This window comes from Cydia splendana, chromosome 11 (genome assembly GCF_910591565.1).
Source record: "Cydia splendana chromosome 11, ilCydSple1.2, whole genome shotgun sequence".
In the NCBI taxonomy this organism is placed as follows: Eukaryota; Metazoa; Arthropoda; class Insecta; order Lepidoptera; family Tortricidae; genus Cydia; species Cydia splendana.
The window spans coordinates 8123397-8135564 of record NC_085970.1 but is presented as its reverse complement, the minus strand read 5'-3'; the positions used below and the strand labels follow the sequence as shown (position 1 = coordinate 8135564).

The window sequence follows — 12168 nt, the reverse complement described above, 5'->3', positions numbered from 1 at the left end:
CCATGCAGGTAAAAAGTTAAAGCCCTGTAGATGGTTCTTGAATTGTTTTATAAGTATTTTGAAAGCAAGTTCTCTGGATAAGAGGCGGGAAATAACTCAGTCCCAATCCCACACCTGAGTACTATGGACAGTTCGAAAAATAGTATAAATTGCTCTTTAAAAAACATATCAGCAATCGCATTGGTTTTATACTAGTACCGACAAACATGGTACGGACTGCGCCAACGTGGATTGACAGTGGGTTCTTAGGTATCTACAGAAAGTATGATAATTGCTGTCGTGTAAGGCAATCCTTGTTATCGGATCGCCCTAAAATCATGGTATGCTTCAAATTTGGCTTGGCACCGACTTCAAACATATCAGTTAGTAACGCATATACTTAAAAACGGATTATATTTTATTTTATCCTTTTTGAAGTCGGTTTTCTTTTTTTTGTAAAAGTTTTTATTAACATACTATACCGCTCGCGTCGTCACAGGGACCATGACAGTTCCTTCAAAGGCTTCAGATCTCTTCTACCTAGTTGTTCATGCGACGGGGACATAGAGGAGAACACCACTTTTCTGCACTAGAGCAGAAAAGTATCACTTTCTGCACACTTAATAGATCAACAATGACCCACTTTCAGAGCATGACATATGAAAAATAACTTTCAAGCCTATTTTAACCGTCTTTGGTGTTGATTTAAAAAAATCCTTAGTGGAATTCTACAGCATTTGAAGAACAAAAGTTAAAATTCATTCAATACATCGTCTATTAGGCATAAAATCAGCACTTTATACCTACATATGAGTTAAATTGCAAAACCTAAAAACGAAACTTGTTTATAAGTATTGAAAAATGCCTGGCACTGACGCGTTGCCCATTCTTCATTACAAGGTGTACTGTGGCATTTGCCGCGGTTTTTAGGTGTTAAGGAGTTGAGTAAAGTTATGCAGAGTTAATTAATTTACTAGCACCAGAAGCACTACCACCAGTTTTAACATTGGCATATTCACTCACGTTTAAGTAACTTACTTTCTATGCATCTCGCTCGTACTCGCATATTAGTGCAAGCGAGATGTATAGAAAGTAATTTACGTAGACGCGAGTTAATCTGTCAATGTCAAAACTGGTGGTAGCCGTACAGTTTGCATGAAACTAGCGAGCCATGGACCGTAGTATTCTGAGCGTGAAGTTAACCGATCGCATCAAAAACACAATACTGCGTTCCAAAATTTCCGGCAGCCTGCTTCGTAGTTGAAACTGCCGCCACGCTTAAATGGGACTGGGCAGGACACGACTGCCGTACCTATATGCCGGATGACCTGTGGGCTATAACAGCCAGCCGTTGAATCCCACAAATTGTAAGGCGTCACGGTAGACCTCGTCGGAGATGGCGGGACGAGCTTGACGCCTCTGACGGAGACTGGTGGGCGACTTCAGGGGACGGATACGTGGAAAAATAAGAATCCCCAGCAGTGGGACAAAATCGGCTCAATTCCAAAACAATATAAGTTAGCAAATTATCAATATTATGTGTTTGTTAAACTTTACATAAGCGGTCGGACTCAGGAACCGTTCTGCCCCAGGTATTTGGTTAAGATGTTAGGGAACCGACGGATGAGGGCAATACACGATCGATCCTGGCGAAGATCCTTAAAGGAGGCCTAGCGCTCAGCTAATAATGGAGATCATTCGACTGATATTTATGTAGCACATTTTGCCAGCTATTTGTGTAACGTTAATATTCTCGAATCGAAATATACTGTGTATAGGTTTAATTAGACAACACCGGCAACGCAAGTTTCCAAGTCATAGCAATTTTATTTCAAGAACATCAAGCTATGAATGTAGTTTCAGGCGAAAAAGTTTTATAATTCAAGAAAATTTGTTGAGCAAATTTGTGAAAGTTCGTTGCGTGGGAAGCATTGAATAGACAGAACCAATTAATCATAATATTTATGATCTGATATTCCAGTTTACGCTATTTACGTACCCTAAAAGTTGTAAGTATCTGAAATTAGTTGAGGGCTCTAACATTGTTCTGCATGAGTTCCTATGAGTAATCTAACGAATAGTTAGGGAAGTTTCCTCTACTTAAAATAAATTATTTCACGCCGTGCACGAAATAAAGCACCAGATAATTATTAGAAAAACATAGATAGCAGTTATTTTTATACACAGTTTCTATTTAATAAATCGGATAGAAATATAAAAAGTAGGTAGGCGAGTTTACCGTGACGTCACTATACTCGTTTTCATATAAATTCCATATTAGCCTTAAAGCATTTAATAACTGGAGTCGCCTTTGAGAGCTTACCCCTCTGCTTGAAACTTGCACAATTGTACAAACTTTTGTATGGACTGACATGGCTATTTGCACGTTACGTACAAATCATGTAGAAATAGCAATACATTTGACGTCCCCTCCCCTGCAAAAATCGGCAGACTGTTTCGTAAAGAAAATGACAGCGATGACATCTCCAGTTACTAAATGCTCTAAGATATTAGCAAATTGTTTTGACAGTTCTATAAAAGCAGCTGATTTGACTAGTAGAAAAGTAGCCTATTGAATAACTATTGGAATAGGCATTAGGGTCAATACCTATTAATTAGTAATCAGATTGTCCTTTCACCTATACAAAAACACTCCGATGTAGGTAGATACTTAATCCGTTAGGAACTTATTTGGGCGATAAAACGGTTGTGGGTCTTTCGAGGTATAATTGCGGCTCTTTTGCCTCTTTAAATGTTTATTCAACTATTTTAAGCTGATAATATCAACATGGCTTCTTCTAAAATATTGTATCATACCTAATCAGGCGAGTCAAATTAGATTTTTTTCATGAATAAATTCCCAGCAAGCTGGAAATCGTCTTAATACCTTCATTTGGTTTTAAATTTATGTTATCCGAATTTGCTCCATTCCATTTTTGCTCTTTTCAGATTTTTGCTTGTACCTAGTTCAAAAACGGTACGTTCGACGGACACTTTAGTCTAATCATGATAAATATTGACATCTGAGGATCCGAGAGGTACCTTAATATGAATGCGTAGTCAAAGATTGTAAAAAATGGCCGCCACTTTGTATTTCTTTATTTTTGGTATAGTCATGTTAAAAATCCGAAAACGCCTTGTCAGCAGTGTTTGATCCACCAAACCTTGCCGGTATTGCCATTTTAATTAATGGTGGGCTCTACATCGAGTGGTTTGGAAATCCTAGGAAAAATGTAGAGTCTGCAGAAATAGAAGAGCTGTGAAATGTATCGGTTCCCATACATTCCACGACTCTTCTCTTTCCGCGCAGACTCTATCTTCTAAGGCTTCCAAAATGTATGCACACCTCCTGGGATTGCGCAAACTCAGATTAGGTACACACATTTAGGACCAAATGAAGGTTTTAAAAAGATTTCCAGCTTTCTGCGAATTTATTCTTCAAAGCGCATTTTATTGGTCTAATTTGATTGGCATATATGCCTAATAATAGTCATGAGTCATGACATTGCTAAGAAATTTCCATTTCGCCTTGTACAGTCAGCAGCAGAAGTTGCTAAGCGGACGTGGTGTTCAAAATTACCTTGACACGCTCCTATTCTCATAACAATAAAGTCGCGCCAAGATCATTTTGAACACCTGGCCCGCTTAGAAACTTCTGCCGCTGACTGTACGATAAAGGCGCAAAAGATGCAAATGAGGGTAAGGAAGTTACTGGAAGTTACAACCATTAAACTTACGAAGTGATGCGTACATAATACCTATTTTTTTAGGGTTCCGTGCCCAAAGGGTGTGAAACGGGACCCTATTACTAAGACTCCACTGTCCACCTGTCTGTCTGTGACAAAAAGCTGTCACCAGGCTGTATCTCATGAACCGTGGTAGCTAGACAGTTGAAATTTTTTACAGATGATGTATTTCTGTTGCCGCTATAACAAATAGGCACTAAAAAGTACGGAACCCTCGGTGAGCGAGGCCGACTCGCACCTGTCCGGTTTTAATTCTCTAAGGAATATTCAAGGATTAGTTAGGCGTGTCAAAGATGTTTACCTACTGACGAATGGTTTTCAAAACCATCACCCTTTCTGTCAGTCGTGTACAGATTTATAGGTTGAATATCTTGTAATAATTTAAATTAATACAATCGAACTAGGAAAAAGGTCGATATCTAGAGAATAGTCTGAAATAAACGTCATATACTTAAATACTAAGAAAAAGTGACCAAGGCCTCCAGTGCCCAACCTCTTGTGCAGTCAGATTCCATGGGTAGGCGTAATGTAAAAATTAATAATATTATGTAAGTACCTAGCTTAATGCGTGACGAAATTTAATGGAAACTCGTGATGATTCAAGTCGGTATCATTCAATCGATTAACTGACGCTTTCCGCATCAAATTGCATCAGAATCGAAGCGCTCAGTCGCGAAACATGGACGCCAGATTCACTTTGTTTGTGGTATTTGCTGTTGCATTTCTAAAGGTAGGTAATAAACAGACAGAAGTTTTAGTGGCAAAATAAAGTGACTGACAAAATGAAATATCGACATGTCTGTTATCGAGGTTGCCTTAACGTTACCTATCATATTATAGTTATAACATTGTACAATAACATAGCTACCGCGAAGTAGCGTTGAAGTACACATTACGTTCGATTATCTTCTTTGATATTTTGGTAGTTTTCTATTTTTGGCACTGTATACTACAGTTTACGTTTTTATTTTTAAGTACCAATTTGCGTTCTTTAAATTTGTCGGTAATTTACAGCAAGTAGAAGTTAAATCTTTTAATTATGAGTCTATTACTATTACATACTTCTCGATAACAGATTTTTTAATGTTTCATTTTCTCAAAAACTCGTTTATGCCACAAAAACTTCTATCTCTGGTAATAAAATAGAATAAAGGTAAAAGGGAATGAAACTGAGAGCGCCATTCAAACTTTTAATATCTGTTCTGTTTGACATTTATTTGACTTGCACTATTAAACACAACATTTTTATATTACCTATATTTTTTACTGAAAGATGTTTGAAAATATTGAAAAAGATGTGTCATTTAATCACTCACTCAATAAAATGTCATCTCGACTGATAGAGTTGGAGCAAGACAAGTCTGCAACGATTTTGATAGCATAGCAGTGCAAGTGTTATTTATACTTACGAGTACGTAATAATTTCATAGAAGTTCGACGTTTAACAATTGCACTGGGGGCCGATTTTTGAATTTCGATCGTTTGATTTCGTCACTCGGATATCGGTGGAAAACGGTGAAATGCTAATTTTTGAAATACGAGCGATACGAAATTGGGAATCTAGATCACTCGTTTTTTATTCTATTAGTAGAATTTAAATGGCTAGTACCTAGTGGAGATATTATTCAACGAAATACAAGAAATCGAGCGGTCGAATTTCAAAAATCGGCCCCCTGCGTGTGCTTTGAATATCGTTCCAGACTTATCTTGGTCTTGGTCTTAACTCTACTAGAAATAAGATAAAATCGAACTCCTTTCTTCTTCAGAGATATTCGAAATTGAAATGTCAATTATTAAATCGATACTGACGTTATTCTTATTACGCAATAATAGCATTTTCACAGATAAGAAATTTATTGCAACAAAGTTTATCTTTATGCTGGATTTAATTAGCGATTTTTGAACGCACAATAGAGGGTTTATGATAATGTGTAGATAAAAGATATTTGTGGCTTTCCATTAGAGAAGGGTCCTTATACTTCATCTGCAATAAATTCGTTTTTATCAAAATTTCTGTTGGAATTTCAGATGGAAAAGTCCTTATTGTACCTACTTGACCCTTATGTAATGGAAAGCCACATTTAACGTCAATGACTAAAAGAGTTGTCCGAACTGTATCAAATCAAGAACAGTTTTTTTATGTGAGAATGTCGTGTTTTAGATTAACTTGCCTTGCCTTTGATGCCTAAATGGTTGTTTTATAAACATGTATTTTGATGAACGGAAGAGTTTTTTCCGAAAGAGTAATACGTCCATAAATAAATATTTACATTTTATCCTGATACTCATATCCTTACTTATATATCTCATACATTTTTTCGGGAACAAATATTTAAGGTCAATGTGGCTAATTGCGTCATAGGGACTATTACGCTCGTGGATATTTCTTTGATTTTTCAATCGTAGGAAAAACCACCATTAGCTTTTGATTGCTTAAACTAAAAGCAAGCGCTGCTGCTTTGTCGACGAAATTATCAATGTTGTTCGTTGTTTTAGAAAAACGCTAGTGGACGGAGTTAGCCACATTGACTTTAGGTACCTACCTATTTACAAAACCAACAGGATGGTATATAATTAACAACGATCAATATAGAAACTACATGTAATCCAAAATATTGTTTAAAGATAATAAATATTTATTTCAGAACACATTAAGTATCTGTGACAGTAGGGTAAGTATTTTATTGTTTAAAGAGTTAATAAACATACGCTTTTTTTTATAAAAATGTTAACGTAAATAGATACTTATGTTGAAGTTTCAATTTTCATATGTAAAATTCCGATTACGATCAGACGGTTCAATATTAGTACTTATGTGTACAGTTTGGCCCGTAAATACGCTGATATAAAGTTTTTAGGAATAAGTACTTTTCTTGCTTACCTACCTACACATATTTTTCAAAATGTCATTAAAAATTAAAACTACAATCATTTAACTAAAACAAAACGTACTATTTTTTAAATATACTCCTTTGGCTTTGAAACACAAACGCAAACGTTTGTTAAAATTATTAACAATATGACGCAATTAAAAAAATTGTCAACGTATTTTTGGCCCACCTGTAAACAAAATCAATTAAAATACCTTTTGACGCATTGTTGTTAAAATTACTTACATACCACGTCATTTAAGTTAAATATGCGCGAAAGGTTATCGTCCCATAGAAAATTTGAACTTCGCGCCATTTTCTACTGACAAACTTGCTTGACCGGCTATATGTTTTTTTTTAAATATCATCTTCCCTGTATACAAAACTCTTTCTGTGCAGTGTAAGGGCCAAGGCTGCAAAGCGGGGGTATGATATAGCTTTATTTCCGTAAAAACACAAACTTAAGTTTATTTTTTAAGGCATGGATTAAGACAAGAAGCATGGGATACTTGGTAAGTTCATTTCTCAGAGCCTGGTGAAACAGCGAATGTATGTGGATGGTATGTGGCGTCTCCTCTGTCACTGTCAAGGTCTTGGGTCTTGCCACAAGATCTAACAGATGGCGATAGAAGAGCTACTTCCATACAAAGGGTTTTATGAAGCGCCATACATCTCCTACAGCGCGCTTACAGTATCGGAGTTCAGTTGTGATAAATACAACTCTTACGTCATGCTCTCACGAACGGGACGGCCTCTATGGTAGATGAATAAAATTGGCCAAGTGCGAGTCGGACTCGCACACCAAGGGTTCCCTACCATTATCTATAAAAACGGTCACCCATCCAAGTACTGACCCCGCCCGACGTTGCTTAACTTCGGTCAAAAACCACGTTTGTTGTATGGGAGCCCCACTTAAATCTTTATTTTATTCTGTTTTTAGTATTTGTTGTTATAGCGGCAACAGAAATACATCATCTGTGAAAATTTCAACTGTCTAGCTATCACGGTTCGTGAGATACAGCCTGGTGACAGACGGACGGACGGACGGACGGACGGACGGACGGACGGACGGACGGACGGACGGACGGACGGACGGACGGACGGACGGACGGACGGACGGACGGACGGACGGCCGGCCGGACGGCGGAGTCTTAGTAATAGGGTCCCGTTTTACCCTTTGGGTACGGAACCCTAAAAAACGCACACAAGGCTTGACAAGTGGGTTAGTTTTAAAACAGTTGCAAAAGAGGCTAGTCAAGTAAACAGAAAATGTACGGCCACTGACCTTAATTGATGATCCATTTAGAGGTCAAGCTAATTTGGTTGTTCAGTACTTTTGTTATATATGCGATCCTTGACTGTAAGTACCTACCTTAATACATTTCTTTGGAATTATTACAGCTAATTATTTAATAACTATATTACCTATTATAATCCAATCTATAAATGAATATTATATTGGTTTTAGATTGACGATAGAGCTGTATGTATTTCGACAGTAAGTGAAAAACATAATCAGAAATACTTTTTTATTACAAGCTTTTATTTAGTTTCACCTGACCGTTGTCTGTCGGTCTGTAATCAAATCTTGCAAGTTAAATTTGATCCACTTCCCGGTTTCCGATTGAGCTGAAATTTTGCATGCATGTATAAATCGGATGACAATGCAATATTATGGTACCATCGAGCTGATCTGATGATGGAGGCAGGAGATGGCCATAGGAACTCTGTGATGAAACAACGCAACCTAATTGTGTTAGGGATTTTTAGAATTGTCTCGATGAGTATTAGTTGTCTGTCGTAAGAAAAGTACAGTCAGCGATAAAAGCTTGTACCAAAAATGAAATTTTGGCCAAAAACTTATTTATGAATAAAGGTAAAAAAAGAGGTCTTAAATTCACGAGGACAAACCATTGAAAGGATTTTAAGATTATGAAGCTTAGCTGTATTCAGCAATGGCAGATTTGTTTCCGTGACATTTATTTGGCAGCTGCGAAATAGGTAATCATTTTAATGACGAAATCGCGCCATAACAGAAAGAGTAAATCGTTTGGTTTGTGATGTAAAAACTTAACAATATTTGCAACAGTTATACCTACTATGACAAGCTCCCTGCATGGCGTGGCGTAGCCCCTAGCCACCAAATATTCCAAGATAATTTTGATTCGTCAAAACAAATACCTATTCAAAATTCAATGGAATAGAACACCTTAATAAATAAAACATACTTAACTGTCAAAAATTATGATCTGGCTTATAAAAAGTAGGATAGAGAATTTCCTTTTATTAGAAAGCCTGAATTACCAACCATTTATATGAATTTTAATAACAAAACTTCCGTGAGACACAGACATATAAAATATATTAAAATACGTGAGTGACCCGTTTTTAATACTTTTAAATGAATCTTAATATTTTCGTCTTATATTCAGTGTGCTGAGGACATATGCATGGCTTCTGTAAGTACTTAAGCATTTTAAATCAAATCAATTCTGAACGTCAACTCATCTCGCCAATTATGCACTACATCCGTAACAGCAACAAACTATGGCGCCACTATCAACGTCATATTTTTTTTTAAGGCTATTGTGTCCCACTGCTGGGCAAAGGCCTCCCCTCTTTCCCGCCACTTGTCTCCGTCTAATGCACACTCCCGCCACTCCACACAGAATTTATCTAGGTTGTCCCGCCATCTCTCACAGGGATTTGTTTTTTGTGGCACTTCCACACTTGGTTGCCAAGTCGGTGCAGAGTTAGCTTGAACTAACACTGTGAGGAAGATTGTTTTGTGTTATGCAATTTTTTTTTTTATATCTTTCATGTATGTCCCCAGTGCATCGCACCGGAATGTGTCGCGAAGGTACCTACTTCATTGAAAATAATATTAAGTGTTTTTCTACGTTTATCCATTTTTTCCTCAAGTTGTGTCCACACAAGTGAATACAATGATTTATTATAACTCAAGATACGTTATAGACGTTCCAAAATTGAAGCGCTTACCTTGTGAAAAATTGTACAAGTTGCCTTTAGTCGCACCTGGGCAAGCGAGTAATGTGCATGTTCTAACGAGCTCACTGAAATAGAAAGAGACAAGCTCATGTTTAACAACGAGTATGACAAACATGAATTGAATGCGAAAATTAATCAAGGTAGGTAGTACCTATAGAAATAATTATGGAAGTGCCTAATGCATTTTCAATGTTATCGAAAAGTTTCAACGTATTACTTAAAGAAATTACTAATTTTTCAGTGCTCGGGACTGATGTGTAGTGCAAGGGTAAGTGTAGGTATTCTGAATAAAAAACATTGTAAATATAGAAATTAATTAACTTAAAAAAAATTCTACAATTTCATTAAATAGAATCTTTATTCGTGGTATTTTCAAGCCCTGTAACTATCATCATTCTCGATTTCGTTAAACATAAATCTTTACTCCGCACTTTTAAATAGCGAGTCTATTTGACGAAATTTTGGAGTGCGTGGCCTGGACTGCACTTGACCCCGAAAAATAAACAAGATACTATATACAATAGTATTTATCTTCAAATAAGGTCGAATGAAAAAAAGACCAAAAAATACAAGGGAGGTTATGTGGGGGAGGGGGGGTAGCCAACAACCTCACCAAATATCACCAAGTGGGGGTCAAAAAGTAGCCGAAAACATCTCGCGTGATTTATGCACAACCCCTAATATGTAAACGACACTATAATTCAGTGCATAGTTACTTTTGGAGGGAAAAAGTTACCACTACTTACTTTTCAGGTTAAAACATTTCTAATCTGAAAATAACGGAAACGATGGTGTAAATTTGCTCGATAGAAAATTAACCTTTCATATTTGTGTGGTGGTCAAAAATGAGGGTTCGAACCTCGGTAACGCTGCACCGCAGAAAAAAAATAGATTCTCGAAAAACATGATAAGATGACTGAAAATTCGGTCAGGATCCTTTCAAAAACAGAGAAATAAAAAATTTACAAATCGGCCGTGGCATAGTTAATTAATTAATGATTGAATGATGAACTACTTAATTAATGAGACACATAATATATTAACTTAATTAATTGATGACTATATTGTATAATTTTAGTGTGAAGGCGACGGGTGTAATGCAACAGTAAGAAATTATTTTTAACCGACTATTGAATACATAATATGTTCAAGATATTTTTTTTGTAATGTCTAAAAGCAGTTGTGTTTTTTTATTTACATACTATTCCATTGACTCAAGTATAATTTGTACAACATTATCCATAAAACAAGTTAGGGACAAATAACTTTGTGTCAGAAGTTATTCTCTAGACTGGGTAAATAATGTGAAGCTAGTTAAATGCGTCTATAAAAATAAGTTTAGTAAGTTCAGTCAAAACACAATACTTCTGGAAAAAAAATTAACCTGCACGGAAATCAATGGTCGCATTTTTATCACCTGTCATGTCATACTTCACTTTCGCACTTTCATATTGAATATGGTCGCCTTTTTATCATCTGTTACCATGCCTGTCACGTTCTAACAAGTATGAAAGTGCGAAAGTGACGCATGACATGACAGGTGATAAAAATGCGACCATGATTTCCGTGCAGGTTGGATATAAATGTGTTGTGAATAAATGTGAAGTGTTGTGTTTTGACTGAACTTATTTTTAAACACGCTATTTTAGCCTTGCTGGTTTAATACGACACATGCATCACTAACAATCACAATTATTTTACAATTCAGTGTAACGGTCTCAGATGTACCGCAACTGTAAGTACTATTATATTTTGTCATAAACTAAGTTCTACGTTCGCTTTAAGCTAGTTACGTCTTAGAAACTAATTCTGTACGTGGCCCTACTGAAACCCCGGAGAAGTGCGAGTCGGACTCGCCCACCAAGGGCTCCGTACTTTTTAATATTTGTTGTTAAACTAGCGGCAACAGAAATACATCATCTGGGAAATTTTCAACTGTCTAGCTATCACGGTTCATTCATGAGATACAGCCTGGTCTCAGACAGACTGTTTAAGGCCTACTATGTTGAATAAGTTACTCTATGGTTTAGTATTTGCACTAGTGCTGCACTCTGGCGGCAGAACATTGCAGTAATAATCCCTATGCTATGTTAGTACCAATGTGAAAGGAACAATGTTTTTTTCAGTGTAAGGGCGTCAGATGTTTTCAATCGGCGGCCTTATGGTAAATAATGATACCAGAAGCGGTATCATGGTCGCATTTTTATCACCTGTCATGCCATGCGTCACTTTCGCACTTACATATTGGTTAGAACGTGACAGGCCTACAAGTTTACTTAAAATATACTTATTACTTTAATAATGTTATTTTATTTTTGTCCTAATTATTAACTACATTTATTAGAAAAGGACAGGTTGTGAATACTTAAACTGATATATAGTCTGGCAAACAAGTTTTGTCAGTAACAGTAGATTTAATAAAACTACTCGTCGTCGTCGTGAGGTTATAATACTGACAAGACTGGGTAAGAATAAGTTTTTGGCAAAAATTTCATTTTTGGTACAAGCGTTTATCTCTGACTACTTTTCTTTCCACAGGCAACTAATACTCATCGAGACAATTC

General features: G+C 36.5%; 1 protein-coding gene across 4 annotated transcripts; it reads left to right on the top strand.

Moving 5' to 3' along the window:
* The first annotated feature begins 4343 nt into the window (after window positions 1-4343).
* Window positions 4344-11906, top strand: LOC134795027 (keratin-associated protein 9-1-like). Of its 4 annotated transcripts, none has more exons than XM_063766875.1 (10): window positions 4344-4455; window positions 6371-6397; window positions 7075-7107; window positions 8064-8093; window positions 9028-9054; window positions 9429-9455; window positions 9846-9872; window positions 10683-10709; window positions 11313-11339; window positions 11731-11906. In XM_063766875.1, exons 1-10 carry the CDS (start codon window positions 4405-4407, stop codon window positions 11770-11772), a joined length of 318 nt encoding a protein of 105 aa, XP_063622945.1. In that variant the 5' UTR covers window positions 4344-4404; the 3' UTR covers window positions 11773-11906. The 4 variants fall into 4 exon arrangements, with proteins under 4 accessions (XP_063622945.1, XP_063622944.1, XP_063622947.1 ...); XM_063766874.1 differs by having other exon boundaries at window positions 9846-9878; XM_063766877.1 differs by lacking the exon at window positions 7075-7107 and adding an exon at window positions 6995-7021.
* Window positions 11907-12168: the final 262 nt, after the last annotated feature.

Excerpts from the sequence above, each read along its gene's own strand:
- LOC134795027 (XM_063766874.1), top strand. The coding sequence starts at position 4,405 with ATGGACGCCAGATTCACTTTGTTTGTGGTATTTGCTGTTGCATTTCTA. Across the intron at positions 4,456-6,370 it reads TTGCTGTTGCATTTCTAAAG|AACACATTAAGTATCTGTGA; the intron begins GTAGGTAATAAA and ends TATTTATTTCAG. Across the intron at positions 9,879-10,682 it reads TGTGTAGTGCAAGGGTAAGT|TGTGAAGGCGACGGGTGTAA; the intron begins GTAGGTATTCTG and ends GTATAATTTTAG.